This window comes from Hylobates moloch, unplaced genomic scaffold (assembly GCF_009828535.3).
Source record: "Hylobates moloch isolate HMO894 unplaced genomic scaffold, HMol_V3 SCAFFOLD_8, whole genome shotgun sequence".
In the NCBI taxonomy this organism is placed as follows: Eukaryota; Metazoa; Chordata; class Mammalia; order Primates; family Hylobatidae; genus Hylobates; species Hylobates moloch.
In genome coordinates, this window is record NW_026652283.1 from 20,034,820 (window position 1) to 20,061,001 (window position 26,182).

The window sequence follows — 26,182 nt, forward strand, 5'->3', positions numbered from 1 at the left end:
AGATAACAACAGAACATAAGTAAAAATTTCTCCATATGCAAGTAAGTGTCAAACTGCTAAAAATACATTGTCCTAAAAATACTATCCAATAAAGATAAAATATACAGACTTATTAAACATTTATAATGTGTTTTTGGGAAAAGCTTTCTAAAAATTTACTTCTGGATTTGAGTCCTACATACCTGCACGTCCACTCTCTTGGTAATAATTTTCCATGGATTTACTCATTGAATGATGGATAACAAACCTCACATCTGGCTTATCAATTCCCATACCAAATGCAACAGTTGCCACTACTACCTGAAATATGTTAACATTTTATCAGTTAATTAAATCAAGTTTACATATTTTAAAGGTAAATTAGGCTTCTATGGAAGATATATACCTAACCTGAATTTCATTGGCTGACCATTTTCTGTGAACCGTGGTCTTATCTTCTGGCTCCAAATTGGCATGGTAAGCACCTGCATGAATTCCCAGATTCTGTAAACTCACCGTAACTTGTTCAGAGTCTTTCTGAGAAAAACAGTATATGATTCCTGCAGTAAAATATGTGCATTTGTTAGATAGATATGGTATATTCCTGGAAGATAATTTTCAACACACACATTTGGGACATTGATTAATACAATGCACAGAAGGAAAAAAAGAATTATGAAAAACTTCAAGGCCTTGTGCATATATTGACATTTTGGTATAATTCCAGATTTGAGCACCAGCTTGCTTTAAAGCAGAAATGAGCCTGAGCCATCAGTTTTCGTTCCCGTTATCTCTTCTCTCTCTTTATCTCCCACTACACAGTATTTCTCAAACTGATGTCTGTAAGATGCTAACAAATGTGCTATGAATGCAGTGTTCTCCAGATTAATTTTGGGTTAATTTAGATTAATTTGCATGCAAATTAATTTGGAGAACACTGCATTCAACAAAGTTAAATGGGTGTCTCTCTTTATTTTCAGGGATGGTCAGAGCTTCTAGCTTGCTGATACACCCTGTGAATGTCCAGGCAGAATAAATACCTGCAACCTTTCTCAAATTTATTTGGCCCTAGAACTCCTTTTACCCAGGACTACCTCCTGCAAATCTACAGAACAGTTTAAAATGTTACTTTTACACAAATTCTTTGCTTCAGTAACATTTGTTTAGTCATTAAACCCAGAAAACCATGTATATATATACTCACAACTATGGAGTTGTGCTTAATCTATTCAGTATGTACTACTGGATTTACTTACTGCTTTAACATGTCCTTTACTGTAAGGGAGTATATTTTCTATCCCTTTAGAACATCAGTTCTATCCCTTTAGAACATCAGTTGCTTAATCCACTGTTTTGTACACAGTGGATATGTACTAAATATGTGCTGTTGATAATTAACATTAAGTCATCAGGTCTATTCTAAAGCAAGTGTAAATAAGCAAAAATAAATCAGGCAATTTGATGACTCATAATCTATGGCATAAGCAAATGTCACATCCAATTTCTAAGATCAAGTGAATTAATTTTATCACATATTTTCAAGTATCTTTTGCTATACATTAATTTTTTTGGTGTTATTCAGTTATCAGTATAATCAATATGATATGAAGTCACTTTTTGAAAGTTATCTCTGTCTCCAAAGTTGGTTTGTTTTTACATTACCTGATTGCCCTTTGTATCTCCCATTAATGAGCTTTACAATATCCTCAATAAAATCTTCAGTGTTTGAGGGCTTCTGCCGAACCTAAAAAAAACTTAACTTATTAAAAAGTGAATGAGTACCATCCAAGTGGCTGTCTACTTACAACTTTCAGGATGCAGTTCTTTCATGACCATAGTGTTTTTTTTCTATTACTCTTTCACTTACTCATAGGATTCAACCCATCTGACTCATCTGTTCCTCCTGCCAGACTCTTCTTGATCTTTATTTTTTTAATTTACCAGAGAAGAGCAAGCACATGAGCAGTGAGTAACTTGTAAGAATGAAAACTTTTTTATTTTGTGATGCTACTTCTATAAAAACAAATCGTAACGTAAATAACTCTTTAACGAAAACTCAGAAAAATATTAAATCTATTCTTAAAAGGGTTTAGAAAGAAAGAAAAGACAGCTGTTAGGTTATTTTATTTTCAAGTTTATCAAATAAAATCCAAATAGAATTGGCAAATCTTTAATGGCATATTAATACTTCTATTACTTAGTAATTAATTTGAACAGAGATGTTATTAGGGTCCTTAGTATCACTCCATCCTTTCTCCCCATCTTTACACACAAAAAAATACAGAAATTTAACAAAGATATATGACTTACTCATATATTTTATAAAAAGTATCACCTAGCAAGTGTCTTCCATTTAATCTAACAAAGGATTATGTAGCAAAAGGTACATGAATGAAGCCCTAATTACAGAATCTACTTACAATTACCTCCTAATGTTAAAAATTTTTGTAAGTACTTAACTGCTGCTCATATAAATAATCATAATAAAAAGGTAGATCCCCTCTGCATAATTCTTCACCAAAGTAATGAATTGACATAAAAATTACATACCTCATAATATAGATTTGGCCTATTAAAAGAAGCTGTAAAAGTAAAACACTTCTCAATGCACAAAATTTTCTGAGCATCCGTCAAAACATGATTTGTTGCAGTTGCAGTCAGCCCAATTAGTGATGCGTTAGGGAACTGCCGCTTTAAGATACCAAGTGCCTTATAATCTGAAAAAACAAACAAAGTGGCCCTTTTTCTATCCTTTAAGAGTTAAAGTATATCTTTTAACATTATGCAGATAATCGATGACTACTATGATTTTGTTTCCACAGCCATCTATAGCAGTAAATTTGCAGTTCTGTGTTAGGCTCTTTGATGGGCAGGCTTTATTACATTTATTTCAGACATTATTCTTGGTCATAGTGGACTCAAGAGACAGTGGGTATAGCCACAGTGTTTTAATTTATTACAACTAACAAAAGATAAAACAGGCCATCAGGCAAACCCCTGCTACCACCTAGTGTCATCAGACCAAAAAAAGCTTGGTAAGGGCGGCACTGCTTTGTATGTAACCTATCTCTCGGAAACCATTCTAGGCTCAAACTTGCTATATGCATCTAAATCACTAGATAAATTGTCCTTAATCTCCCTTCAGTACTTCAACTATCTGGAGGACAGTGAAAAAAATGTGGTAGAAATTGCTTACATGCTAAGTAGAGGACTACTATGAAAACAGAGGACAGAGCAGCTGCTTGGGAAGTGAAGATTTCAAGGAGATAATACTTGAGTTGTGTCTTAAGAGAATGAGCAGAAGTTCACTAGGAAGAGACGAACATCACGCAGAGGAAACAGCATATACACTGCAAATACACTGACATGAAATTAGTATGTTCAGATAACAGCAAGCAGTTCACTGGGGCTAAGTCACAGAGTCTTGTGGTGGATTTCTCTCCGTTAAGCTGCGAATTACATTTCCCAGAATCTCTTTCCTGTTCCAAGTTAGAGCTGACCCAAAAGAGGGACTTGTGCAAGATTTGGTGGCAGAAGTGAACCAGCTAACATCACTCCTTCAAGATCTTTACACGCAGAGAGGATGAAGGACAGATGCAGAAGTGCTCAGCCAGTTCTAGGTCATCCTAGTTCTTTTCCACTCCTCATCAGCTGTTCCTCCCAACTGCAGGTCTTGCCAATCAACAGCAGACCCACAGAGGCGATAGCTACTCACAGGAAGTAGCTTACCAGAGACCTTTCCACGAACTTCCCTTTAGGGGTCCCCTTTGCCACTGTACATGCCAGCTGCAGATTTCCCTACAAGCTCCGCCTCGTCCTCCTGCACCAGTGCTTAGGTAGCAATCTGTTACTTTTCTCTAATCCTCCAACTCCCCTCTTCAGACCTTCACTTCCGCAGTTCCTCCCACAATTGTTCAAGATCTACTTCCTACAGTAAACCTGTTATCCCATAACATTCATCGTGACTCTGCTTCCCTGCCTGAACCCTGACTGACACTTATGTACAAGGCGGGTTTAAGAAAAGCTATTAACAATTCATCCATTTGATTCTAAGCTGAGACTTTATCCTACAGGAAATGAGGAGTCATCATGTAATTTTTTTTTTTTTTTTTTTTGAGATGGAGTCTCGCTCTGTCACCCAGGCTGGAGTGCAGTGACATGATCTCGGCTCACTGCAACCTCCGTCTCCCAGGTTCAAGCGATTCTCCTATCTCAGCCTTTCGAGTAGCTGGGATTACAGGCATACACCACCACACCTGGCTAATTTTTATATTTTTAGTAGAGACGGGGTTTCACCATGTTGGTGAATTCCATGTTAGCTGGTCTTGAATTCCTGACCTCAGGTGATCCGCCTGCCTCGGCCTCCCAAAGTGCTGGGATTACAGGCCTGAGCCACCGCACCCAGCCCATCATGTAATTTTTAAAGACCTATGCTTCATAAATCATCTTTTGGTGACAATGCAAAATATACACTGGAATAGACAAAACACTGAAGGAAAACCAGTTAAAAGATGGCAGTAACAGACCAGAAAACAAATAATACAGAATATAAAATGAGACATGACATTAAGGATAAATCAAAAAGAGTAAAGAGACATATATGAACCTACAGGTCCTAGTGACTACTGGGATATGGAGGTGGCAGGGAGGAGGGAGAGAGTGCTAGATTTACCCATTCATCAATAAATAAATGTTGAACACCTTTTTAATTGTGTGCCAAGCATTTCCCTAGGCACTGAAGATAGAGTGATGAACAAGACAACAATGCTACGCAAATGTGTCCATAATTCAAGCAAAGAAACAAGACAAAACAAAGAGTAAACTAATAAATATGCCATTAGAGAGTGGTAAGTGCTTATAATGATAAGCCCAGTATAGCTGGGGATTAAGAAGAGGAGTAGGAAATCAGGTAGACAGATGGGGGCAGATCACATATTACTCTATGGGCCTCAGTTAAGAACGCTGGGTTTTATTCTAAGTACATAGTAGCTACAGGGTAGTTTAGGTAGGGAAGTAACATGATTTGATGTATATTTAGAAAATATCACTGGTTGCTCTGTGGAGAATGAACAAAAAGGTTAAGACCGGAATCAAAGACTATTTAGGAAGCTACTGCAGTAGACCAGTGGAAGGGAGCTCAACTGTATATAAGACGTAGGTGCACAAAGAGTAGACAAACTTGAGATTCATTTTAGAGGCAGAGCTGACAACACTTAGTGGTGGACTGGATCTGCAAAGGGAGGGTAAATCAAGGACGGTGGGTCATCCATTATTTTTTTTGTCATCTCTAACCCTACCCTTCTATACACTGCTTTGGGATGCTGCACCAAGGACTCTGCACACTACGCATCAGCTTTGCCTGCTGGCCCTGGATGGAAGACACCATGACTGCTTCCTCCCTAACTGCTGCCTGTGGGCTTGCCTGTGTTCCTGTGACTGTTACCCCAGCAAGGCTTCTCATCCCTGCAGCAGCACTTCTTTCCTTAAGAGCAACTAAATACAGTTGGCAGTTTTTTCAGCCTCTGGAGAACCAGCTTTATGACAGATGTACCCCACCTCTGCCTCTACCAAGAGACTCCAGCACCAGTTCCACAAGGCCTCTTCATTAAGTTTCTAGGTCTTACTTGTTCCAATCTTTTCTTCCTGTTCTCCCAGCCCTACAGATGGTTGTTGCTTCTTCCAGTTTTTAACTCCATGATATCTTAGTTTTCTTTTTACTTTTTCAATTATCTCCTTAGCTAATTTTTACCTAGTTCACAATTCTTTATAAAAAATTCTCTCTGTTCAAATAACTGTCTGCTGACTGGAACCTAAATAATAAAGATAACTGCTAAAATTTTGGCTTCAGCAAACATGAGTGAGTGGATGATTTTCTAAGACAGAGAAGACTGAAGGGGAAATTGCTTGGGAGTAGAGAGGAGAAGGGAGAAAGGAAAGGTGAAGAAAATAAGTTTTTGGTTAGAATGTCGAGTAGAGTTATGGGGAAAATATTCCCAGTTGAGAAGAAAATGAGCAGTTCTTCTGGGGGAATTTAGTTTTGTTCATGCTAATTTACACATTTCTGATAAACAATTAGGAGTATAAATTTAAAGTTTAGAAGTTAGATAATTAGATACGGGAATAATGTTTTACACTTCGGCAGCAGATCCACAGAGACAAAATAAGTCATGGTAGTACTTAAGCAAGGGTGATAATCATAAGGGATCACACCATTTAGGCTGAAAATAGGGCAAGAGTTACAAATCAGGTAACTTCAGTGGCCACCAGGTAACAACTATGTGGTTAAGAAAAGTGGGGTCCTTAATAGAAAGGAGTATACATCCTGTTTAAGGCATTTAAATCCATTTAAAATCTATAAATAAATAAAAACAATGCCCATAATAATTCTGCAGGTAGAGAATGCAGTCTTCGGGCTACAAGCTTACTATCCCTGGAGAAACGTAAGAAAGGGTAAAGACTGAGGTCAGAACCCTAGGGAACACTAATATTTAAAAAGAAGACAAGAAGAGCGAAGGAGGTGAGAATGGAAAGGAAGACACTGAACAGCACTGCTGTACAGTAACCAAGGGAGTAGAATGTGGCAAGGTGACAGGTGAATACATAAAATGTTACTGAAGTGAAGTGGGAAGAAGAATGAAGATAAGACCACTTGAGGAAGTGGTCTCATCTGGGGGTGGGTCACCGATGACCTGTTTCAGTAGTATGGTGGTGGCAGAAGCATGATTCAGAATGGGTTAAAGGTGACAAATGGAGATGGTAAGCTGAGAAGTCTGATGGTGACAGAAAGAACAGAAAGAGGACAAAAGGTCAGAAGGGTGTTTTAGTTTCTGTTTTTAGGGAGAGGACAAAAGAGACTGAAGGTGAAGGAGTGAGGAACTTAGCAACGCAAGATCTTAAGAAGGCAGGAAAGGATGAAATGGGAGTGGTCATGGTTACCCTTATAAAGCAGTGGTCTTTTCTGCCTTAACAAAAAAAAAAGATTACTAAGGTTTGAAAGTAGAAAAAGGAGCTGTTCATACCTGATGGCATCTATTTTCTGTGAAGCAGAAAGCATCTGCTAAGTATAAGTTAGTGCCTGAATAGAAAGTTAATGATATAAGACATCTGTTGGAAGAAATGTATAAAGGAGTTGAAATAGGGACAAGTATAAGGATAGCTGAGGATAATGAAAAGCTGAATGGAGTTATGCAAATTTTTTTTTTTTTTTTTTTTTTTTTTTTTGACAATGTTTAGTAGCCAAGCAGCAGGAATGGGGAAAGCAGAAGTCTAGGTGAATCCAGTGTCTCAGGCACACCTGAAGCAGACTGGCAGACTGGTAGAATGGCCAGACAGTCCAGGGCAAATATAACAGAAGTCAGGGGCAACAGCGCAGTGTCTGGACAGGAAACGGAGTGATTGCTATGTAGGGACAAGAGCCTGGATAAATAAGCAGGGATTAAAAGAGGGATCTAGCAAATCCTAATGAGTGTGAAAAGCTTCAGAAGGAAAAGAGGTTGAAGCCAGGGAGTCAGATTTTTGAATTTAAGATTTCTTTGCATATAACAATTCTGAGTAACTTACTTTACGCTATGACTGTAGGATTAGGTGGTGGGGTGAAGAAAAAGGTCACTAAAATATCTCATCAAAGTTTAATGCTGAGGAGTTGTATGTGGGTGCTGAAAAGACCCCCAGAATGATGATTAAAGATGACAACTTTGAAACAGATGCAAATTCTTCAACAAATGTGAAGGAATACCTAGATGTGATAAATGCCACAAAGATGTCCACTATTGGCTAGTAAACATATGTGTCCATATTTGTCCATAATTGACAAGGGCAATTAAACTACAGACTATAGTGGGGAATGAAACTAAAGATTCTGCCTCTCAGTCCTCCTCATAATGAGGCAAGATAAAATGAGTAATACAGGTTGATCATCCCAAATTCAAAAAAATGCAAAATTTAAAACCCTTTTGGTTCCAGCGATTCTGGATAAGGGATATTCAGTGTGTAACTACTTGAGGATGATTTTAATAGAAGCTGAGATTTCCATCATGCCAAGCTGAGTAAGGACACGGTCTATGACATCAAAAAGTTTTCTAGATAAAATATACATACCAGGTCTGAAATCATGTCCCCACTGACTACAGCAGTGAACTTCATCCACAGCAATTCGAGTAAATCTCCTTGCTTCATAGGCTTTCTCTAGTCTTGACATAAACATTTTGCTTTTTGCAATTTTCTCTGGAGTCACATAAATCAGCTTTAACTCAGAGTTTTTATTTACCATTTCAGCATGAACCCATTTAACATGCTCCTATTAAAAGAAAAAATAGACACAATGATTGTAAAACTAAGCTAGCTGACTAAAAATACTAGGTGGTAAACAAAAACGTTCATTTCTCCAAAGCAATAATAGCCTTCGTCTCTTCTAGGAGCAGATGTTTAGTTCATTAAAACTGAAACCATGTCTCAGTACAAAACATCATGGCAGCTGTGTAAATAGCATTCTAGTTATTTACTAACATCTACATTGTTGATGATCAAAAAAAACTCACTTGACAAAAAAGAACAAAAAAAATGAACACAAACAGATACTCCAATGAAGAGCATTTATTCTATGAAGGCATAATTCTAAATTGTTCATAATATATTCTAAAATGTGAGCTAGATGCAATTGTTATGGTTATAAAGGTGGGTTTTATTAATTTTAACATTATATTTATAATCCCTTTATGTATGCGAACAAAATTTATTATTTGTTAACTTCTTAAATGATATCATCAAATCTTTTAATCTCTTTATTTAAATATAAAGACCATGGGGTTTCACAAAGTATCACTCATTAAGATAATAATAAATCTTAAAAGGTAACAGTTATTAGATTCTTAGTACTCTAATACAATTCTATACAATACTTAGCACATTAGATGTCATTTTTTTCTTTCTAATCTAAAGAGGACAAAAAAAGTATAAAAACATGCCAGTGAATGGGATAGAAAGAGACAGTCAAACTACTTTCATCATCCCAGCAAAGAAGCAGTTTGTTAACTCCTAGATATATTTTAGGATACAGATGTTCCTTTTTTCTCTCTCCAACTTTTCAAGCAGTAGGGATATATCAATGAACTTGTAATTATCTGCAACTTTCTAAACTACTTTCTATTACTATTATGTTCTTTTTCAATTTTAAGAAAGTACATTATTAGAAGGCAGTTTTCTCCACAGATTGATTTTGTTGAATGAAGGAGCAGTTATAATAGAATGACATGGAGTTTAAATAAAACAAAAATATATGGGTAAACTAAAGGAACCAGGGCTTCTTAGAGGTATGGCTGACTCTAGGTCTGGGCAAGAAATGCATAAAATGAACATGGATTATCTTACTGCAAAAAAAAGCAAGGAGCAGAAGCAATGGGGTTAAGAGAAAGGATTCAGGAACCAACTTAAAGAGGCTCTCACTGCCCAAGGACAGGACTATTTCAGCATTACATATATACATATTTATATATATATATATATATGATTCCAAAGGTGAATTATATTATATGTCAAAGCTTGTAAGTTTATAGCGATACTGGGGGAAAAAAACCTTAAAAGTCTCGTTGACCACCTTTGGAGAATGCTAGAAAACCAACTCTTTCTGAAAACTGGTAAAGAAAAGGAAAAAAAAATCAAGCATTTTCATCATGCAGAGTTAATGAGGAAAAAGTTCATTTTTGTAGAAAAAGTGTAGCTAATACATGAAGAAAGAGTGACAGAATTAGATATCACCATTTTGCACCTCCCTAATGAAATCATGGCTCTCACGGTGCCACTCAGTGGCTGCTAAAACCATTAGATGAAAAACTGATCACCAGAGGTCAGGCAGACATCACTTGAACCCACTGATGCTTAGCATCACAAAAAGATAACCAGGTACTATGTACCACTTGAGTGATACCACAGTAAGTATACTCTTGCAAAAAAAAAAAAAAAAGTTAAAGAAAAAAGAAAAATTCCAAATACAATCAGGCTTTTAGATCTACCTAAAAGGATCCAGTAACAAACCTGCACATCCTGCACATGTACCCCAGAACTGAAAAAAAAGAAAGAAAGAGAGAGAAAGAGAAAGAAAAGAAAAGAGAAAAGAAAAGAGGGGAAAAACACCACAAGGATGCAATCAGGAAAATGTAGAAAGATACAGGACAATTAACCCAGTTTCTTCAACAAAGAATTTGAATGGAAAATATAAAAGAGATAAAGGGAACCTATGGGTATATCAACCAAATACAGTACAATGCATGAATATTATCTGGGCTGTATTTAAAAAAAAAAAAAAACATAAAAATGAGACAGAAATCTGAGTTTTTTATAATTCTAAAGAATTGATATTAAACTTTTTAGATGTGATGATGGCATAGCACTTTTCTTTAAAGTTAGAGATATGTACTGAAGAATTTGCAATTAAAATATGATGTCTGGAATTTGCTCTGAATAAACAAACTAAGGGGAAGGGGGTAGGGAAAACTGGAGGTATATAGATTAAAAAAAGATTAGCAGTATGTTGGTAACTGTTAAAGGGGGAAATGGCTACATGGCAGTTTTTATGCTATTCTCTCTCCTTTTGAAGATTTCAGTAATATGCTTTTTAAAAAAGAATAGCTGGGAAATGCTTTATTCTACAGATGAGGGTAAGAGAGTCCATTCCTAAATAGAAGAAATTCCACAGGTATAGGGTAACTTTTTAGTAATTCATATTTCACATTTAATTACACTGCATAATTAGAAATTCTCCCTTACTATTTTAGAATGGATAATACAAAACAGGTCAGCAAATGTTTCCTGTAAAGTACCAGACAAAAATATTAGGTTTTATAGGCTATAAGGTCTCTATCACAACTACTCCACTCTGCCATTATACTGTAAAAGCAGCCACAGACAACATGTAAACAAATGAGCATGGCGGTGTTTCAATAAAACTTTATTTATGGATACTGAAACTTGAATTGCAAATAATTTTCACATTTCACAAAATATTCTTTTTAGATTTTTTTAAGCCATTTAAAAATATAAAAACCATTCTTAATTCATGGGACATACAAAAATAGACAGTGGGCCAGAACTGGCCAAGAGCAGTAGTTTGCAACTCCCGATATAAATAGTTAACAGTTTATAATTTTCTAAGCAACTCAACTGCAGGTGAAGCTCCTATTTCAGTGAATAGTTTACATTAAAAAAAAAAAGCCACTGAAACATACCTTAGAACTAGAAGCATTTAACATGGTTGCTGAAATTCCTAATTGTTTTAAAACCATTAATTGGTCTTCCATAAGAGAGATCAGTGGGCAAATGACGAGTGTAAAACCTAAAAGAGAAAAAGAAAATCTACCTTAAACTTTACACCACCCTCAGAATCAGATGCAAACCATTCACCTTCTTTTTTTTTTTAGAGATGGAGTCTCGCTCTGTTGCCCAGGCTAGAGTGCAGTGGCGCAATCTTGGCTCATTGCAACCTCTGCCTCCCGGGTTCAAGCAATTCTCCTGCCTCAGCCTCCCAAGTAGCTGGGACTACAGGCACCTGCCGCCATGCCTGGCTAATTTCTTTTGTAATTTTAGTAGAGACAGGGTTTCACTGTGTTGCCCAGGCTGGTCTCGAACTCCTGAACTCAGGCAATCCGCCCACCTTGGCCTCCCAAAGTGTTAGGATTAGAGGCATGAGCTACCGCGCCCGGCCCATTCACCTTTTTAACTTGTGGGCACCGCCCATCAATTCAGATTAATTTTTAATGCAGCTTTAGTAAAGCTTACTTACTTCTTACTCTCATTAATTAGATATGAATAAATGACCAAACAAGGTAAGTATAAGCCAAATAAACAAACATACAACTAAACAGAACTCTATCCTTATAAAAATAAAGACAGATTTTAACATTTCAGATGTTTAATTTGCTATCATTTTAAATAATCACTATTGGTAATTTCAGTAAGATAACATATATCAGTTCAAACACTAAACAGTTTCATCAGGGAAAAATTACTACAAAGCTTTCCAAAAAAAACAGATTTTTATACAGTAGTGCATATAATTAAACATGATAGTTGCACGAGCATTCTTTTACTTTTTGTACGAGATTAATTTATGCTGAGTAGAAATCAGTGAACAGTTTACTGTCTGAATGAAGTTATAGTAATATGCCCCCTTCCTTATAATTGAAACTGTTTAAAGTACAAAAGCTATTCTACAGTTAAAATTATATGGCTTTACGTTTCTGTAGTTTGTTTCTTATAACCTTTGGCAGAGAGCAGACATGTTTAAAAAACATGATCAAATTAAGACTTTATTAGGGACTTTGCCCAGTCAATTATTCTCTCTCCTATTATTTTCACTTTTCCTTACTAGCACCTAATCATTACATTTAAACATGGTCAATTCCCTCTCATCTTGGAAAACACCCACTATGGTCTGAAAGTCGGTATCCCTGTGGAAGTGATTAAGTAATAAGGGCTCTGCTTTCGTAAGTGGGATTAATGCCACTTTACAAGAAGTTGAAGGGAGTGCCCTTTCTTTGCCACCATGTGAGGGTGCAGCAAGAAGTTACCATCTATGAGAAACACCCCCTCTCTAGACACCAAAATCTATTAGCCTCTTGATCTTGGACTTCCCAGCCTCCAGAACTGCAAGCAGTAAACTTCTGTTGTTTGTTAATTAACTGATACAAAGTATTCTGTTACAGCAGCTGGAATAGACTAAGATAATTTATGGCCCGCTCTCTTCTTCCCTTCATAGCTATTCTTTTCCAAAGAGCATCCCATACTCACCAGTTCCACTTCCTCAATTCCTACTTACTTCAAACCATTGCTATTTGGTCTCCACCCAACCATTTCAATAAAATTGCTCTAGCTAAGGTCATAGATGAGTCCTTTGTCATTAAACTCATTGAAACTTACATCCTTATCGTATTTGACATTTTGCTAACAGACATCACTATTAACTACTCCCTCATTCAAACACACTCTTCCCTAGGCTTCTAATAACATCATACAATCCTGGTTATTCTGTATGTTGCTACTCTTTCTCAGCCTTGTCTGCAAGCCTTTTTCTCTGTTTATCCCTAAACTCTTGGTGTTCTGGTTTCTGTTCTAGGCCTTCTTCTCTTCTTATGCTGCGCTGTAATTCATTCCAATGGCTTCAGTGGCCATCTCCACACTAACAATCTCCAACTCAGACCTCTAACACCAGGCTTTAGACACAAACATCCTCCTACTCATAGGACAATTCCACCTGGATGTCTTAAAGGCATCGTAAATTCAACATGTCCCAAATAAATTCATCATCTTCCCTCTCTCCATTCCCAAGTGTTCTTTCTCCAATGTACCCCATTTCAGTGAAGAACCTCACCACTTGTCCAAGCCTAAAATTTGAGCATCATTCTTGACTATTCTTTCTCCTTTCCCCACAAGCAATAAATACCAAGTCCCATTGAATCTATCTTCCAGATGTATCTCGAATTCATCTAACTGCTAGAATTATCCTTCTAAACCATGAAATAATGAGTCTCTTACCTGTGTAAAACCCTTCAATGGCTTCCTGCTAAAATAAGGAAAAGTTTTAAAAATAAGACTCTTTCCACATGTCTTACCACTGACTGCCACATAGGAATTCCTCCAGGTTACTGAATACATCATAATGTGAATGTTCTCTCTTGCTTTTGGATCTCACGCATTGCTTTTCTGAATGAACACTCTTCCTTCCCTATCCCTTTTGCCTACCCACCCTTTAAATTTTAGCTTAAATGCCACTTCCTCAGAACAGCTTTCCCTGACAGCCCCTAGACCAGATCTTTGTACAGACTTAATTCCCTATTAAAACCTTTATCCCAAAATTCTTATTCCAATTGCTTGCAATTGCCTGTGTTCTCTAAACCAGGGATCAATAAAGGGCTGGTTGCCTATTTTTGTAAGTTACTTTAATGGAACACAGCTACACCCATGTGTTTACACATTATCTGTGGCTGCTTTTGTGCTACAATGGCAGGGCTGAAGAGTTGCCAAGGAGACCATATGGACCATAAGCCTATATTATTTACTATCTACCCTTTCAAGAAAAAGCTTGCTGATCCCTTGCTACTACCCAATCAGTAATATCAGTAGCACCAGCGAACTTGTTAGAAATGCAGGATCTTCGGGCCGGGCACGGTGGCTCACGCTTGTAATCCCAGCACTTTGGGAGGCCGAGGCGGGCGGATCACGAGGTCAGGAGATCGAGACCACGGTGAAACCCCGTCTCTACTAAAAATACAAAAAATTAGCCGGGCGTGGTAGCCAGGCGTGGTGGCGGGCGCCTGTAGTCCCAGCTCCTCGGAGAGGCTGAGGCAGGAGAATGGCGTGAACCCGGGAGGCGGAGCTTGCAGTGAGCCGAGATTGCGCCACTGCACTCCAGCCTGGGCGACAGAGACTCCGTCTCAAAAAAAAAAAAAAAAAAAAACAAAAAAAAGAAATGCAGGATCTTCGGTCTCACATAAAATCAGAATCTGCACATAATCAAATTCTCAGGTGATTCTTATGTACACTAAAGTCTGAGAAAGTGCTACTCTACACTACGAGTTCTGTGAAAACTAAGACCACGCCCATTTTGCTCACTACTGTTATCTCCCAGTGCCTAGCACCATGGCAGACACTCAGTAAAGATGTGGGACTAGAATTCAGGTCTACTGATTCTTCTTCCAGAGCTGCTTCTCCTACAACATTTTTGGGGGTTTTTTTTTTGCCGTTTTTATCTTCTGTTCAAGTGTTCTATAGCACTGTAGGGTGAATATGGTTAACAACAATTTAGTATAGGGTTTCGAAAAGCTAGAAGAGAGGATTTTGAATGTTCAGTACAATATGTTTTTAAATTTATGTTTCAGGAACCAGATAAAAGGATTAATCTCAGAAGTTTTTAAAACTCCCCCTTTAGGGACAGAGGAGGGCAAGGGCTGAAAAACTACCTATCAGGTACTGTGTTTACTACTTGGACAATGAATCATTAGAAGTCCAAATCTCAGCATCACACAATATACCCATGTAACAAACCTGCACATATACCCCTGAATCTAAAATAAAAAATAAATAAAACTTCTCCTTTAAGTGAAACTTTAAATTTCTATTAATATAGAAGAAATCAAACAAAAATGCACTTGATTTTTACATACGTATGATTATAAATCATTTTTTAAAAGAATTACAAAGGTATGATGACAAAGCACTTCTTCAACTCAAAATTAATTTTTTTAGTACATACCATCTGAACATAATGCTGGTAACTGGTAACATAAGCTTTTTCCACCTCCTGTAGGCATAACAAGAAATACCTCCTTTCCAGACATTGTTACGTTAATAGTTTCAAGCTGAAGTGGTCTGAACTTTTGCAGTTTAAAGACATTTTGCAGAACATCTTTAACTTTACCAGACCATGGAAAATCTGGAAAAAGAAAGATAAGAATCAGACAAACATGTAAGACTATTATAGAAGTTTGATAAGAATGAGACAAACATATATAAGACTTCCAATAACTTATAGACCATTAAACTTTTATGATAATAATTTTGAGATTAACTCACTAGCTAAGCAAAGCAAAAACAAGTTAAACGACGTATTATAAGACATATTAGGCATGGTGGCTCATGCCTATAATCCCAACAGTTTTGGGAGGCCAAGGCAGGAGGATTACTTGAGCTCAGGAGTTCAAGACCAGCCTGAGCTCAAGTGATGGCAAGACCCTATCCCTATAAAAAAATTTTTTAAAAGTAGCCGGGTGTGGTGCTGTGCACCTGTAGTCCCAGCTACTAAGGAGGCTGAGGAGGGAGGATTGCTTGAGGCTGGGAGTTTGAGGCTGCAGTGAGTTGTGGTTGTGCCACTGCACTCCAGCCTGGGCAACAAAGCAAGACCCTATCTCAAAAACAAAGTAACAAATGTAAACATTTTCCAGTTGGGAATTAACCCACATAAGAAAGGAAGGTGTTTGCTCAGGTATTTGAAAAATTGAATGTTTGATCAGGGAATTCACAGCATCATAAAATACTCAAATATCATGAACAAAGTTAAAAATTATCTGGAATTTTTGGTGTAAATACCTTGTTCAGATGTGAATCATTGAAAAGCAACATACACAAAAAGCCCAATTCCTTCTAGAGTTATCCTAATTATTCTATTATAGTATTCTATTTATAATTGATAAACATCATGTTTGATAAGATCTTAAATCATGAAAGGTTCACTAGGACAGGAAAATGATCTAAACTTTGGCAAGGAGTTTGAATTTTTTTTCTTAATTGTCTGTTAATGTAGGTAAAGTAAGTATCTCATTTTCTAAACATGATTAATGCTGCTAGAACAATAATTGGAAAAAATGTCTCAATAATAAAAGTTTAATTTAAAGACTACAGAACATAGGGAAAGAATGATCCACCTGCAAGTTTCCCATTCCACTGAAGAAATGGCCAGTTTCACCTCTAAGCCTACTGGAAAGCATTGACCCATCAAGAATTCATTCTAGTTTTTTTTAAAAATAAGAAGAAATAAAACTAACCAAAAAAAAAAAAAAAAAAAAAGTTAACCTTCTTTATTCCAAGCAGCAGGTGAAGAATCATATTCGTTGCTTGCCCCGGCATCAGAATCCTCTAAACACTGTTTTATTTTCTTTGTTAGGACTTTTTTTTTCTGAATAAGCTCTTGTTGCCTTTCTGTAAGTTCTTGAATTTGAATTTCGACTGCATGTAGCTCACTGGTTATAGAATCCAGTTCCTCAGTTAGTGCTATGGGAGGCAGCGGGGATACAATGATTAGACAGAGTAAATTACAACTTTAGGTTTCCGGATTGATTTTTGGGCGTTCCCTGCCACAACAATTACAGACGAACTTGAAGTAGTATAGCAGAATGGCTAAGAGCATGTTTTTGAGTCATATAGACCTGAGTTAAATCTCAGGTCCTCCTTTTACCTGCTGAGTGATCTCAGGCAAGACACTTACCTGCATCCCCATTTTCCTTCCTGTAAAATGGGGACAATATCTAACTTTCATAGTATTTTTATGAAGAGCTAGTGAGATAATATATTAGACGCAGTACCTAGTAGACAAATATTTAATACATGATAATTATTTTTATTATGTTGTAGAGAAGTGGTCTAACAATATCCTAAATCATTTAAGTAAAGTAGTCAGACTTTGAAGCAAAAGGAAGCTAATTCCCTGATTACTTTGCTAGTACTTTATGAAGGCATTCCTATTTGGGCTCACTTGATGGTATAAGGAGTTGGTAATTATAAATAAGAGGATGTAACAAGTAAGAGAAATCAAGTGTACTATTGGAATTGGCATTTTATCTCCTTTGTAACTAATCTATAAAGAAACCCCAGTGTATGCTTCTAATCAATCTAAGTATTAAAGTCAAAAAGTGAGATGCTTTTTGATACCACATCGATGGAAGCTAGAAAAATCTTCAAGATGTTCTTGGTACGTTCTCATATACCTGCCTGCGTTAATAAGTATATAGGTTTAATGTGCCTCTTCATGAGATATAATTTATGGTTGTGATTTAAAATAGGATGTTGGGGTACCTTTTCATTGTACCAACTGCCATCATCCCTTGTATCAACCCTTCCCTACATGACTTTGTAGGGTTTGGCCACAAGTGAACTCTGCATGAGATTTACAAGGCAGAAATAAAGCAGCAGCCAGTTTTACATTGGGATGGTTGGCCTACGGCCAGGTGCTTCTGGAGCTCACTCATGATACTAGGAAACTGCTGCCTCACTTTGTTGACATGGGGCAGGAGCCAGTTCCCCCAGCTCCTGCTAAATCTTCTTGGTGGAACAACTTGGCCCATAGATTCTTCGGCTTCTTGGTCATGTTGCTGACCAACCTTCTGTGACAAGTGCACCAGCTTTTCAGCAGGGCACCAGCATCCTAACTTTGTCCTCATGAATTTCAACTTATCTTTGCAGCTTCCGGCTCATCCATACCCTCCCATACTTCACACCCATCTTCCTTTCTCATTGCTGGTACTGCTGACTTCAGGACCAGAAGCTGACTCAAGGATAGCTGCTTAACCAGCTCCCATGATCACATCAGTTTTAATCCCCATAATAAAACTTACAGCACTCATAATGGTTCAGCTTACCTGATTGAACCCTAACCAATACAGAATTTTGATCCGGAAGAACAGAAACCTAATAGGTTCTCTGAATTGTTTCTGGGCCACATAGAATTGGCTTTCTGATCTGATTAGATTTCAAGGCATTAATAACCCTGTTTCCACTGATACAGGGAACATAACTATTCTATGTCATCATGCAGTGAAAAAAGTTATTTAAATCATCATCCACAGACACCAGTAGAAAAATAACTAGAGAAGGCAAGGCTGTGGGTGACAAAGTGTTTGCTGTTACAAATGTTTTGGTGAGAATAATGGGGTTAACTGGTTGCTTCTAAGTGTCCAAAGAACTCAGGGGAAAAATGTAGGATCTGCATTAAGGGACCTCAAAGTTTCTATGATTGTCCTTAAAAAAACCTTATCCTCGATAGGTACAGGGCCAATATTTTGGAAAAATAGCTGTAAGTCTAAATCCTGCAGATGGCTGAATTTCAATACAAACTGAATTCCCAACCTTGCAGGGACTCTTATGATAAAGTCAGCACACTGACTGGGAAGGAGACTCTGAAATTTGGAGGGGAACATAAGGGCAGATTCCAATGAAGCAGGTTACCTTAAACCACTAAATTATGCCAAGTCTCTTCTACCTTGCCTCCCCTTTCTGAAACAATGTCCTCCTAACTGAAGTCCCCACAGTGGTCCTTGTTGCCTTGTATGGGACTGCTAAACCTCCTAAGAATCAGCCTCTATCATCTTTCAGTGCTTTAAGATCCAGGAAGTCCTAGAGGATAAAACACAAAGATGTAACCTGTCAAAAGACGTGATATGCACCAAAAGAGCAGCATGTGCCAAAATATATCAATAGAAACCATGTTCATCCATTTTGCGTTGATATAAAGGCATATCCAAGGCTGGGTAATTTATAAAAGAAAAGAAGTTTATTTTGCTTATGGTTCTGTAGGCTATACAAGGAGCATAGTGCTGGCATCTGCTTCTTGTGAGGACCTCAGGAAGCTTCCAATCATGACAGAAGGCAAAGGGGGCAGGTGTGTCACACAGTGGGAGACGGAGTAAGAGAGAGAGGAGGCAGTGCCAGGCTCCTTGAAACAATCAGCTCTCGTGTGAACTAACAGAGCAAGAACTCAGTCATTACCATGGGGAGGGCACCGAGCCATTCATGAGGGATCCTGCTCCATGACCCAAACACCTCCCACTAGGCCCACCTCCAACACTGGAGGTCACATTTCAACATGAGATTAGGAGGAGACACATATCCAAACTACATCAGAAACCTAGAGAATGTATATGGGAATAGATCATAAAGGTACTGAAACAGGGTTTATGGAATATAATGTTGAATTCAGCTAAGTTTATTGATATGGGCTCACTAAGAAATTCTGGATTTAATGTCCTAGATAGTGGCCAGGAGTGGCTCTAGTAATTTGCTTGGCTCATTGCCTGACACCTGGCCTCAGAGATGAATGTCAGAAAATTGGGATGGAATAAAACAGGTGTAGAGTCCAGTGAGGCTGGAGCTCTGGAATTTCCTGGGTATGCTCTAAAGGAAGGTATTCAGAGGCTTAGAGAGATAGCAGCGCCAGAGTGAAAGATCAAATAGATTGATAATCCACTCCCTTGGTGTCCCCCAAGAGAATCCAGAGGACACTCCTTTCACCAAGACTGTGAAAAATACAGTCATGAGCGGAGCGCCAGCATCAGCAAAGCTCTTCAGGGATGCTGGGGCTCCCCTGGTTGTTCTCTGTAAGCTAGGAATGACAGTGGGAAATATCATCTTCCAAGTAGACTACCTGATTCAACGACAATGATGGATTCCAAGGTATGGGGGCTAACCAGTGGCAATTGAATTTATGACCAAAAATAAAGTAGATGTGGTTGCCATGAAGGGCAACAGAGCTGAGGCAGCAATCAGAATAGTCTGACCGACAAGATCTTGGATTGGCTAGTTGACTGTGAAGTCCCTGAAATGGAAATAGATTACTTGATTTGTATACACAGAATAAAAAGCTCCGATTCTGGTAAAAAGAACCAGGAACACAACAGAGAGACCATCCTTTGACGAATTTCCAGAACTGAACCACCTTATAGAACCAGAGGCCCTTGAATAAGGCAGAGGTTGGAGCCTGTTGGGGAAGGACTCAACTACACAGCTAAAAATGTATGTAATGAATATTCCTACTATTCTTCACTGGAGAAGTTTATTAGGGTAACTGGGCGTGGTGGCTCACGCCTGTAATCCCAGCACTTTGGGAGGCCAAGGCAGGTGGATCACGAGGTCAGGAGATCGAGACCATCCTGGCTAACATGGTGAAACCCCGTCTCTACTAAAAATACAAAAAATTAGCCGGGCGTGGTGGCGGGCGCCTGTAGTCCCAGGTACTCGGGAGGCTGAGGCAGGAGAATGGCGTGAACCCGGGAGGCGGAGCTTGGAGTGAGCCGAGATCACGCCACTGCACTCCAGCCTGGGCGACAGAGCGAGACTCCGTCTCAAAAAAAAAAAAGAAAAAGAAAAAGAGAAATCACTTCTCAGAAACTACTAGACATTAGCTCTCAACTGATGCTAATTCTTAGAAAACCAAAATGCCATGGTGATCCACCAGTCAGAGTATAAACTCGACTTAAGTGAGGTAATTAATGCAGCTTTGGTTTCCAGAGATTTAAAAGGTAGAAATGAAGCAGTAGACATATTTTCTGTATTTAAGAAAGTCAGTGTAAGGGCAGGGCTGGTGATCTCATTGGCATGGGGCAGCAGCAGGTTCAAGTCCAGTGGCTGCTAGTGATATACAGAGGGACTTCTAATCTGCTATGTGGTTATTTCCTCAGTTTCAGAATGTATACCGAGAACAGATATATTCAGCAAGTGGCAGAATCCACACAATGGTCTCCTGGCCCGTAACTAAGGATTATTATTATAGGAAAGGTCAAATGGAAGCCAGCAAAACTGCCTTTACCAACCAATACAGCAAACCAAAAATATTACCGCATTCCTGGATGGACTGCAGAGATTACTGCCTACATCAAGGGCTTGAAAGATGTGAGGGTAATGACGACTTCCATGTCGCATTCAACTCACCTATGTGGTGTATGCAGAAGACGATGGATTCTGGATATTGAGAAGGGATTACGCCAAAATTAACAAGGCTGTGGCTCCAACAGCAGCCACTGTTCCAGCTGTAATTTCGTTAATAAGACAAAACTCATGCCCTGGCATCTGGCTTCAGCTATTGATCTGTTTAATGTTTTATTCTACACACCCATGTACCTGTTATTATAGCATAGGGGAACAGTACAGTACAGTAAAAGCAGTTTGCTGAGCCAGCAATGTATCTCTACTCTCCCATCTCAGAGCTATATCTACTCTCTAGCCCTAATCTAGTCTGCAGGGATCCTGATTGCCTTTTCATTCCACCAGACATTACACTAGCTCTCTGCATTGATGATATCATGCTTGTCTGACCTGCTGAGCAAGAAGCAGCAGTAGCAGCTACTACAGAAAAACTGCTAAGAGAGACACTTGCCAGAAGATAGAAGATAAATCCCATAAAAATTCAGAGGCCTGACACCTTGGTGAGAGTCAAAGGGTATGGGGCGTGATGAGATATCTCTTCCAAAGTGAAGGATAAGTTTCTACATCTGGCCCCTCCTATTACTAACAGAGCCTAATGGACTACTTGGATTTGGGAGGCAACATACACCTAATTTACCAAGTAACCCCAAAACTTGCCTGTTTTGAGTAGGACCTCGAACAAGAGGTAACGCCATGATACAATCTTCTGTTACCATTCAGCCATATGACCCAAAAGATTTGATGGTCCTGTACGTTTGTGATGAATGGGGATATTATATGACACCTTTGGCCTATTGATGAGTCACAACAAAGATGATTAGGATTTTGGAGCAAAGCTCTTTGCCATTATCTACAGAGAACTATTACCCTTTTGGAAACAACTTCTGGGTTGCTCCGGGTCTTACAAGAGACTAAGTTACCATGTGACCTGTGCTGCCTATCATCAACCAGGTGTCATCCGACCCATCAATTCATAAGGCAGGTCTCCATCATCACAATGGAAGTGGTATGTGCCAAAGTGAGCAGGTTCTAAGTGAAGGCACGAACATGAAGTCCCAATGCTCATGCACCATGCTCCCCTTTGCCTCCTCCTCCTCAACCTGTAGCTTGACCTCAAGGCGGGATTCTCTGTTACTAAGGAAGAAAAAAAATGCAGGCCTAATTTACAAAAGATTCTGCATGATATATTGTCACTACCTGAAAGTGAACAACTAAAGCACTCTAGCGTCTCTTCAGAGTGGTCCTGAAAAACACTGGAGATGGAAAATTCTCCCAGTCAGCAGTAAGCAGTCCACATATTCATTTTGCCAGAGGAATACATCCACACTATTATAGGCAATGGTTAATGATTAGCAGGATTGTTAGCAACTTGGAAGGTAGCAAATAGGAAAACTGGTGGCAATGAGGTCTGAGGAAGAGATGTATGTATAGACCTCTCTGAATCGTCAGAGTGTGAAGGTATTTGTGTCCCATGTTAATGCTCACTAAAAACAACCTCCATGAAGTTTAATCATAATTAATCAGGTAGACAAAATGACCTGGACATTGACCACACCTGTCCTTGCACAACGAAGTCAAGAACAAAGTGCCTTCTGCAACATGGACTGCCACTCACGAAGACCCATCTGGCTACATCCAGAGGTAAGTGCTCAACCTGCAAACAGCTCATACCAACCTTGAGTTCCAATGGAGGCACCATTCTCTGTGGGGACAGACAGATGCTTGATGGCAAAGTGACCGCATTGGAACCGTCTATAATGAAAGAGGCAGCACTTTGTTCTCACTGATACAGATGCTTACTCTGGATATGAATTTACCATCCCTGCCTGCAGTGCTCTCTCATGTCCACCATCCATGAATTCACGGAATTCCTACTGATTGTCATCATATTCCCCACCAAATTACTTCTGACCAAATAACTCATTTATAGCAAACAAAGCACAACAGAAGGCTCATGTTCAAGATATTAACTGGTCTAACTATGTTCCCCAACACCCTGAAGCAGCTGGCCTGAGAAAATAATGGAGTGGCATTTTGCAGACTCAATTATGCTGCCAGCTGGGTATCAGCACTTTAAGGGCTGGACTAGTAGCCTCCAGGGTACGGCATGCTATACATCAGTGAATAGTGCTGTTCCTCCCATTGCCACGATTCACGGGAATCAGGGGTGGAAATGGGAGTGGCTCCTCTGTTACCCTTAGTGATCCACTAGTGAAATTTTTGCTTCCCATCCTTGAAACATCGGACTCTTGCTGGCCTAGAGGTCTTGGTTACCAAGAAAGAAATGCTTGTACCAGGGGAAAAAGCAATAGTTCCATTAAACTGGAAGTTGACTGCCACTTGGCCACTTTGGGTTCCTCATGCCAACACATGAACAGGCAAAGAAGGAGATTACTATACTTGCTGGGGTAAGTGATCCTGACTATTAAGGGGAAATCAGAGAGCTACTACACTAAGGGATAAGGAGTACGTCTGGAAAGCAGAAGATCCTCTAGTGCACCTCTCAGTATTCCCTTACCTTGCGATTAAAGTTAATTGAAAACTATAATAACCAAACATAGGAAACTACTAAGGCAAGTAGTCCCCACCAAGCAAAGACCCATTATCAACTGAGAACCAAGGAATACAGAATGGGTAGTTGAAGAAGACACTTATAAAGTACAAGCTATGATCACATGACCAACTGAAAAACAAGAACTGTAATAGCTATAAGCCTTTCTTGCTTTTTAGAATTTGTATATAAACCAAGTTTGGGTTTTTCCTTTTATTTGGTCCCTCTCCGATACATTAAAGTATTACCAAGGAGGACATGATTCAGCAAGAAGAGAAATGAACATCACCCAAAGACGAATAAAGATAATTTGTACCTGCTCTTTTGGGGAAGGGGTCAGTGTATACTCCACAGTAAGAGAAATAGGCAAAAGCATGATTCCGCTATTGCCTTTATTTGGACACAAATAAGGTAAAAATTAGACACAAAAGGACAAATGTTATATGATTCCATTTTTATGAGGTACCTAAAATAGTCAAGAAACAGAAAGTAGAATAGTGGCTATCAGGGATTAGGAGAAGAGAGGTAATGGAAAGTTATGGATTAATGAGTGTAGAATTTTAGTTTGGATAGATGAAAAAGCTCTGGAGATGGATAGTGGTGACGACTGCACAACAGTCTAAATGCATTTAATGCCAATGAATTATTCACTTAATAATAGTTAGCATGGCAAAGTTTGTAATGTATATTTTACCTCAATAAAAAAGCTGAAAAAAAATCATTTCTATAATCAGAATTTTTAAAACAAACTTTTTCAAATATCATACAAACAGGAATAGAACAGAAGGAACAAGAAAATGTAATCATTGCTACTAACCTGAAACGGATGCCATTCTTTTTCTTTCCAAATTTGTTTCTAAAATAATCCAAAATTCTTTCTAAAAATAAAAGCACAACGGTGACAACAAGTTTGTAAAAACAGTACTATTAATGATGTTCACTCAACAGTAATCAGTCATTCCGAAGCACAGAAAATGTTAGAAAGTAAATTGTATATTGCAGCGACCTTTCAAATAAGAACCACATGGTTCTTTTGACACTACTTTTTTATGGAAAACTCTGTATTTCAGCTTAATAACCCACAACACTCAGAACGACTAACTCTCTAGATTTCAGAGAAGTGTCCAAAGTCACATAAACGTATACATGACAAATACAGTAGCAACAACACTTAGCAAACATCCACAAGATACAAAATGATGTAACAAAAAACAACAAATATTCAACAGTTCTAGCACCAATTGCTATGTGACTAAATTACTATGTTAGGCAAAGTTGCATATGCTGTTCCTCTAAGCCTCTTTCCCTACCTGTAAAACTGGAAGGATAGCAATCTTATAAACAAGTTGGATAGATTCAAATGTACCAGATTAAGCAAAATACATCAACATAAATAATAAAATTAATCATCTAACATTTTATTGAGCACTTGCTTTAAAGAATTACAGTATAAGCCTATCTTAAAAGAGAAATTGGTATTCTACAGAAAAAGCTAGATTTTCTAGGTTAGAGGTGGGGGGAGGGGAAAATGGTTTGTATTAATGATTTCTAAGTATCTATGAATGACTAAAACCTAAGCATGCATATGGACAAGTGGAAAATGGGGCTGGAGAGTAGAAACTTTAAATTCCCCATAATCCTAAAAACACCTCTTCTATCTCTCTAACATGGACATTTTCTAAAACTAAGATGCTCTCCAAAAGTCACTTCTGCAACACCTATCCTTAGACTGCTGACCTTACGCCCTTTCTACACAGAATTCTGAAGCCACCACTAGGCCGGAAAGATAGGCTGACTCTTTTTTGCCTTGCTAAAGAATGTGGAATAACCACACCATTAAAAGAAGGCTAAATAGGAAAGTAAACCAAGGATTTCTAATTCTTTATCTATACAAACGTCTCTTCAGGTAATGAAAATGTAACATTCTTTCCATAGACCGTAAGGTCCTTTAGCAGGGCTGGGGTTCAATCTCTTCACCTTTGTATCCGCACAGCCCAGCAAAATGCCTTGATATAGTGAGGGCTCAGGTTTGCTAAGGTAGCAGGGGCTGTTTCTACCCTTATGAAAAGACACAGTCTATATCCAATTTTCCCCCAGATTTTAAAAGACTCCTTTGATTATGCGGTTAAAAGACTGCTCCTTCCCAAAATGATGTGACTTAACAGCAAAAGATATCTCAACATAAAATGTATCCAGAAATTGAACTACAGCAGGTCTGTCACTCAGCAGTATAAGCTAGGCATCCACAGGAAAAACGTTACAGGGTGACAGCCAGTCATCAATGTTGGAGGAAACGCCCCTGAGCTACCATGGGCTAAATCCTCTCTCTCCCCGCCACCTGCATTTAGAGGCAACAGTAATTTAATATTAATAACGCCCTTCCTTCCGCTACTGTGAAGCAGGGGATGGAAGAAGCATCCCCAGTAGTATTTACCAACAAATGGCAGCTGCTAATAAACAGGCTTTGGTGGCCAA

At 38.5% G+C, this 26,182-nt stretch overlaps 1 protein-coding gene across 1 annotated transcript in view; it reads right to left on the bottom strand.

Annotated features, from left to right (window-relative positions):
• The window catches only part of RECQL (RecQ like helicase), a 32,870-nt gene that overhangs the window by 6,094 nt on the left and 594 nt on the right, over positions 1–26,182 (bottom strand). The window contains exons 2-10 of the mRNA XM_058441952.1: positions 24,525–24,585; positions 16,537–16,734; positions 15,221–15,400; positions 11,199–11,305; positions 8,077–8,275; positions 2,530–2,696; positions 1,642–1,723; positions 391–539; positions 183–300 (exon numbers count right to left, since the gene is read on the bottom strand). Coding sequence (XP_058297935.1) covers positions 183–300; positions 391–539; positions 1,642–1,723; positions 2,530–2,696; positions 8,077–8,275; positions 11,199–11,305; positions 15,221–15,400; positions 16,537–16,734; positions 24,525–24,585 — 1,261 coding nt within the window. The remainder of the gene's footprint in view (positions 1–182; positions 301–390; positions 540–1,641; positions 1,724–2,529; positions 2,697–8,076; positions 8,276–11,198; positions 11,306–15,220; positions 15,401–16,536; positions 16,735–24,524; positions 24,586–26,182) is intronic.